Here is a 7,452-nt window from a genome sequence, read left to right as displayed (position 1 = left end):
TTGACAAACACCACGTAGGTGACTATGTGCTATTGAGGAATGAAGAAAGACACCAAACTAAGTTAGATCCGAAATTCAGAGGACCGTTTTTGGTAACTGAAGTATTAGAGGGTGACAGGTATACACTAAAGTCGTTGACGAGTAACCGATCGTTCAAGTATTGCCATGAAGATATACGTAAAATGCCGGATGCAGAAATCCCGAATGAGTTAAACGAGAATGTAGAGCAATAGCTGAAATATAGAAACAGTTGAATGAAAAGAAAAGCCCGCCAATGAGTTCTTTTGTGAACGAGAGATATCCGTCTAGGTGAGACGATGAATTGTGAGTTATCCGTCTAGGTGAGACGATGAATTGTGAGTTATCCGTCTAGGTGAGACGATGAATTGTGAGTTATCCGTCTAGGTGAGACGATGAATTGTGAGTTATCCGTCAGGTGAGACGATGAATTGTGAGTTATCCGTCAGGTGAGACGATGAATTGCGAGTTATCCGTCCAGGAGAGACGATGAGTTTGGATTGAATTAATAATCAAGTGTGTGTGAACTGGCGGAAGATCGATTTATAGAAATCGATAAATGATAATGTTAAGATAAGTTGTAAGCTGATTTATTACTGATCAATGGAACTGAATATGAAAACAGAATAAGTTATCTCAGCAACAATGAAATAAAAGCTGTTTTGTTTCTTCACAGAATTAAGATTTAAGAAATACACCTAATAAAGTCAAACTAATGAAATTAAATGTTATTGAATTGTGATGAAAGTATGTGATCTTGATATCTTGGTATCTCGGTATCAAAAGCTTACACGAGGACGTGTAAATGTCAGAATGGCCGTGTCGTGGCGAAAATAATGAGTATGCGTGTAGTCGCTGTTTACTTCTTCTCCAAGTTCCCTTTGCTATTATGCGTGTTCCTATTTATGAACACGTGGCGAAAATAATGAATGCGTTTAGTCGCCGTTTACTTCTTCTCCATGTTCCCTTTGCTATTATGCGTGTTCCTATTTATTGTCAATGTGTGAGGATGAATAGATGAATTATCTAGGACTTTGCAAAAACGAGAGCGATAGAGCTGTTGCTGAACGTGGCCACTTGCGCTGCTTGGTTAGAAAGGGAAAACTATATAATGAAAAGGAAATGCCAAAAATTGAGAAGAGACAAAGCAGGCTGCACGAAACGGGAGTGAGGTCATTAATCGTGGAGAAGCCAAAGCAGACGCAAGTGGACTCGTTGACTGCGCACAGCTGCATAAAAATTATATTGTGAAAAGAGTTATGAGCAACGCTGATATGGACGGACGGACGGACGGCGAGGACCCTGATATTCTTAACCCGACATATATATATGGCATTATTTTTGGCTCTACCCATGCCAGATGTTGTGGCTCTCGGTTCTCTGCGGCCGTCGTTATTGCCAACAATCAGTTATGGATCGTGTGTTGATGGTGAGGAGCATTTCATAGAGGAGGGGGAATCAGCGTAAAATTTAATTAGCTTTAAGTGTGTTGGTTGCGGCGGTTGTTCGGGAACGTTGTTGTTTGCTACGGTTTCGTAATTTGTTGTTAATTACTTTTTGCAGAGCGGCTTTTTATTGGAAATTAACGCCAGCAGGTTTTCGGTATTCCAGTGTGTATTTCTATTTGTTTGCGGCAGTCGGTGGGCGGCGGCGGCGGAGGTTTGCTACTTAAATTGAAATCAGCCATAAATAGGCATTAAACTTGGTACATAATGATTTTAATGGCGGTTTTCTATATTATGCTGATTACTGTAAATTTTCGGTTTCAATTTGCCCGTTGTTATCGATTTCCCCCTTATCTGTTTTTTGCTGATGGCTATGTTGTTGCTGCCGCTGTCTTTTTTCAATTTGCCCCTGTTTGTGTGTGGAATTGGAAATAAATTTATCTAATGACTCTGCCATTATTTGCCTTTTGGGCGCGCATTTATTTTATGGCGAATTCAATGCGTTGATTTATGGGATGTTTTAAAATTTGCATAATGTTATTAATACGACTTAGAATTCGACTGGCTTAAGATGTCGAGGCTGCGATCTGAATATATAATCATAAATTACTTAGGAATTTAAGTGCAATTAAAAGCATTCACGGTATAAGTATGCAACCATACCATTTACAACTTAATCGAACAGAGCGTTCTGATTATTAGGTAAATAAATTACTTTGAATTACTTGTCACAAATTTGACGAATTCGCATTTTATAAAACTGTATGGAACGAAATGAATGAATCCACGCCAAGTGACTGCAGCACACCCAAGACACAAATACCTATTAAAGGGATTCTTAGACAGACCAGGGAAAGTGTAACTGAGATCTTTACCAAGTACCGCCAAAAAGTGGGCAATGGAGCTTTCCAGGCGGCTCAGAGGGTCAGAACTTCCCAACAATTGAGTCTTATAAAGCCAACCTTGCGTTGTGAAACCAAACGACAACGGTATGTAATTGAGAAAAATTACAATAGAAAATTAGAAATTCAATGGTTTGCGATGTTCCTAAAATATTCAACAGTTTCTTTAAAGGATATGGTTGCGAAGAGGTGGCCACTGTGTGCCTTTTGGTGGTCATTCTGTTGATGCTCTTGTTTGGACTTTACCTGGCCAGGAACTACAATCACGCCTTTATCTATGGAAATGGCGGATGCCTTTCGACGTTTTTGTGGACATACGATGAATGCCAAATAATTACATAGGCACAAACGGTTTTGTTTGTATATGAACTTTATTGATGCTCAATTGGTTGTGGCCAATGTCAAAGCTTAATTGCATCAATTTTAAACAGTCCACCACACAGACAAAAAGGGGTGACCTCCGCACCTTTAGCTAATTAGGCCGTTGGCAGAGTGGCTCTTTTTTTCACCGATGGGGGGCGCTGCCAATCATCAAGCTGTTTAAATAATAAATCACTTTAAAATTAGTTTGCCAACTTGTGCAAGTTGAGCGACAGCAAATTAGTGAAAGTTAATTAAAACTATTTAAATTGCAAATTATTTTAACGTTTTTCACACACATCCACACGCCCAAAAGACCTGAAGTCGTGTAAAAAGTTGGAAACGGAATTCACGCACACCGCCCACCAAAAGAAGAACTCAAGCCACCCGATCCGTATGAGTGTGCGCTCGTATATATATGACTTTTCACAAAATGTTTAAATGAGGGAAATTAAAAAGGGGTACAGGAGGCACACGGTGGAGTATCTAAAAAAATGTCAAGTTGCCCTGGGATGGATGGTAAAGTCAACCGAGGCGGGGGTGCTAAAAAAGTGGGAAAAAAAGGAAAAAAAATTAAAAAGAGGCGGCGGTAGGCGTTGGGGCGTGTACGTGTGGCGCAACAATTTGCATATAAAAAGGGTTGTTAGACTTTAAATAGCAGGCATGGCCTATTATATGCATTAGGCCCCAGATATGGCGGGGCATTAAGATAAGGCACTTACGCCCAGCTTACCACGCTCCGTATTTCGTATTCCAAAGACCCGGGTAACTCCATACACCTACGCAAAAGTTAATTTATGCGGGCATGTCTGTGCTATCCACCCTCTCTTTCACGCTGCCGTGTGCCGTCTCTTTCGCTTGGCAGTCTGGCTTGTTGAAATTTTAATTAAAGGGAAAATATTTAAGGATGCAGCAGCAGTAGCAGTACCAACAGCACCACCGGCAGGAAGAATAAATACAAAAAAAAAAAAAGCATAGCGAAGCGAACCAAAGATGAATGGAGTCAACGGGATCGTGGAGTTTGTGGAATAACCCGCATACTCTAAAAACTTTTGGCCTTGCAAAGAACTCCGGCATCATCATCATCACTTGACATGTACTTGGCTTCCGCCACTGACTTTTGCTTAATTCCTAATGACGGGTTCCCAACTGCATAGCACGTAAACAGATGCGAAAAAATAAAACAGCGAAGCCAAATGTTTGGCTCATAAACGTGAGATAATTACTCGGATGACAAGAAGTCTTCTAAACCGGGTGGTATGAGTAAAAAGGTTGACTTTTTCTTAAGAATTTGCCTGAGCATGGCAATTACGCTTTCATAGCTCTCCAAAAAATGTAAGCTAGTTTGAACGACTTTAGTTTTAAAAGTATGCAAAGAACTAAGGAAAGTTATAGCTGTTTTTTATACTTCAAGGAGGTTTATCGACAAGATATTTATCTACAAACCAACTGCCGTATTGTAAAGAAAGTGCACTGCCGATTAACTCTACTAAATGAACTCTTGAAAAATGCAAATCAATTGGACTCTCAAATCTCTGCACTATTTAATTAATTAACTTTCAATTACCTTTGCCGAGCTTGCAACTCTTAATTAGTTTATACTTTCCGTATCTCTTGCCTTGCCTTTCCAATCGAAACTCGAGCTCTTTGACATGATTTAACCTTTGGACCGGTCTGGACGCCCCAGTCCTCGTACTGGTATTTCAATTAGCAGCCTAATAGAGGCTGAATGACTTCTGACCCCGCAACGTGCAACAACTGACCGCAAGGAAGGCACGTCGGCAGCCTCCAGTTGCATTTTGGCCAGTCAGCCCGCATCTCTTTTAGGCCAACCGGATTTTTTCCGACTCCAGTCGGAAGATCACGAGGCAACAATGGATGGAATCAGAATGCAAAGCACTTGGAAAAATTTCAGAAAATTCTTCATTTTCATTTTAATGATTTAACCTGCAAACGGAGAAGCTAAACGGCTTAGACCTACCACCATTTACAAAGCAGCAGTAGTTATCCAATAGATTACTTTACAAAATTCTTCCAAACTAGGTAACTAACTTAGTTCAAGAGATTAACAATAATTCATTTCTTAGTTTAAAAACAAAAATAGTTACCTGGTCTTGTTTTCTCTGCGTTTGAGCATCAGCGGCGTTCGCAAATATCTCAATTGAAAATGACTTGGTACGTGAAATCCTCCACCTGATGTCTGCCTCCATTTTCGGGTGTGGTTGTGTGTGTGTGTGTCGGCCTGAATGTTGACCAGGCTGCTTTTATGGGGCTCTTCTAAATCAATTTGACAGGGATGCGGAATAGAGCATGCCAGGAACTCATCAAGACCGCAACGAGGTCCTCTTCAAAGCGATTAAACGTGGAACGTTTGCGTTAGTCAACATAGTTTGACATTCCAAATTAATGAGCACTTAAGCGCACGCATAACGCATTTATTTTGCGAGCAGGTTGGTATTGGGAAATGGGGCGTATGAGGATATCTGTGTGCTGACACTTTGCCGATGAACCTGCCAGCACGAAAGTTAAGTGTCTCTGACAGACAGACACCGAATTTGGTGGCTAGATTACGGCACACACACTCACTGGGGCATGATTTATAGGGTTACCACGTGGAATTATGCTTGTACCCGGCCAGAGATTCTAATTATGACGCATTAATCACCGAGCGGCGAGTTTATATATCTGCTTTTTATGGCCGAAATATATAAAGCAAGTGCTATAAATTAGCAAAGATTTGTGGGCCTGGTCAAAATTCTAATTTCAGTATATAACCTTGGCGCGCAGATTTTCAAGCACTTTAATGTAATAAATGAAAGGTGTATTATAAATTAAAATAATACCCTTCACGTACGGCTGGCAAATTAAAACAAATGACATTTTACACAGTCACTCGCAATCGCGCGCACGGAATCGTAAAAAGTAAATGAGAAATAATAAAAGTATAAAACGAGAACTTAACGCGCGTCCCGCGATGAGAATAAAAATAAAAATCACCTCAAAGCAGTAAAAATAACAAGAAAAACTAAATTTTTCATAAATCCCCAAAGCGGCAACAACGCAAAAACCTCATATAACTGTGGCCGCGCACACGCACACACTCGCACATACCTATAATGTTGAAAAGAGGAAAATTAAATCAAAAACATAAAAATAAATATTAAATTTTTTCTGGTTTCCTGCGCTGCAGCGCCACAAAACAAAAAGTATAAATAAAAGAAAACAAAACAATCCGCGTTGCGTATACGCCACGTTGCGGTCGGATTCAGATCTGCCATTTTGGCCCCAGCTTGTTAAAGCTCACGTGGCTGTCAAACGATGTCAGTACTTTCCCGGCAGCCCCCCAGAAAACGGAGCAGGAAATTAGACCGAACGCCAGCAGAAGTCGCACAAAACAAACAGACAAAAAGTTAATTGTATGAAATCAACACACTTAAAGTCAACAGCAACAACGAACACCGAACACCGAACAACTCGAACAACAAATACGCTGAACATGTTGACAACAGTCAAGGGCAATATTAGGGGCAGGCCCCAGAGCCCCTGTACCCCGGAAAAAGCCGGGGAAAACCCCAGCAAAGTGCTGGCAATGATAGCAGGCCAGGGATGGGGCGTGGCAGTGGGAAAGGGGCGGTCGCTGGAGCTGAAGCTAAAGCTCAGGCGTTGAAGAGCAGGCAAGGACCAGCTCACACAGCATCCAAGGACAACTGCCGGTGTACAGAGAAAAAACTAGTACGTGATAAGTGATTAAAATGAAAATAACAGGGCGTGCACGCTGTTGAAAAAAATTTAATTTAATAACTGTCACTTTTAACTTCTGTTGACTTAAAGGAAAATCATGTTAATTAGTACTGTAAGGGCTTATAAGTATAATACCGAAGTAGTTATAAATGATTTTATTTGCATGGTAATATTAATTCAATTTTTAAACCATTACCCTAATGTCTTTTTCCTGAAAATGACAAATGCGTTTATTAGAGATAAATAATTCAATAATACATTTATAATTTATATTTTTCTATCACAACATTAATTATTATTCTTATAAAACTAATGTTTAGTACCGTTATAATTTATGTAATTCGAAAACACACAAAAATATATTGTAACTTTAGATATTTAGTTTACTTAAAAATATTGAAGGCCTACATATAATGCAATCATTTGAGTTTATTAATTCTTCTACTAGTTTCTCTCAGTGTTCGAGTGCGAAAAGAGTAAAATGATGGAGCTGCTTTCTTGGCTGAGCTGCTCGCTGCACATGAAAAAGATGAAACTGCTCTCGGTATTCGGTAGGTAAGCTAAATACTCAAGGATCCCAAGGATGGGGAAGGACGAGGACCCAGCACAGGACACTCGAGCAGAGACAGACAGTGGAGACAGTCAGACAGTTGGCCCAGACAGAGACATACCTTGACACTCGCTTGCTCTTTGGTGGAGGAGGACGAGAACGAGAACGCCGGAATGTGTCCTCGTTGTCGTACGAAAATACTTGAGCAAATCGTGTTAAATCGCGCTCAAGTGTTAAAGTAATAAGCACTTTTAATAAATAAAGTTGAAAGGTTGCCCGGGTATGTGGCTGTGCGGGTGCGAGGGCGACAGCGTCAACACAAACACGCGCAGACAAAGACAGATATTCGCAGGCAATTGCGGTGCTCAGGAACTTGTTTGTCTTCTAATGGTCGGGGTTATTACATTTCTTCTGCAGGTGATTTCGAAGGAAATAA

General features: G+C 40.4%; 1 protein-coding gene across 2 annotated transcripts; it reads left to right on the top strand.

The window, feature by feature from the left end:
- Nucleotides 1-2,182: 2,182 nt before the first annotated feature.
- On the top strand, nucleotides 2,183-2,955 carry LOC6605705. 2 transcript variants are annotated; one of them, XM_032718606.1, is made up of 2 exons: nucleotides 2,183-2,452; nucleotides 2,538-2,955. In XM_032718606.1, exons 1-2 carry the CDS (start codon nucleotides 2,238-2,240, stop codon nucleotides 2,686-2,688), a joined length of 366 nt encoding a protein of 121 aa, XP_032574497.1. In that variant the 5' UTR covers nucleotides 2,183-2,237; the 3' UTR covers nucleotides 2,689-2,955. The 2 variants fall into 2 exon arrangements, with proteins under 2 accessions (XP_032574497.1, XP_032574496.1); XM_032718605.1 differs by having other exon boundaries at nucleotides 2,527-2,955.
- The last annotated feature ends 4,497 nt before the right edge of the window (nucleotides 2,956-7,452 follow it).

Source organism: Drosophila sechellia, chromosome 3L (genome assembly GCF_004382195.2).
Source record: "Drosophila sechellia strain sech25 chromosome 3L, ASM438219v1, whole genome shotgun sequence".
Lineage (NCBI taxonomy): Eukaryota > Metazoa > Arthropoda > Insecta > Diptera > Drosophilidae > Drosophila > Drosophila sechellia.
Note: the sequence above shows the minus strand (reverse complement) of the source record. Positions and strands in the feature narration are given on the sequence as shown.

Excerpts from the sequence above, each read along its gene's own strand:
- LOC6605705 (XM_032718605.1), top strand. The coding sequence starts at position 2,238 with ATGAATGAATCCACGCCAAGTGACTGCAGCACACCCAAGACACAAATA. Across the intron at positions 2,453-2,526 it reads TGTGAAACCAAACGACAACG|TTTCTTTAAAGGATATGGTT; the intron begins GTATGTAATTGA and ends AATATTCAACAG.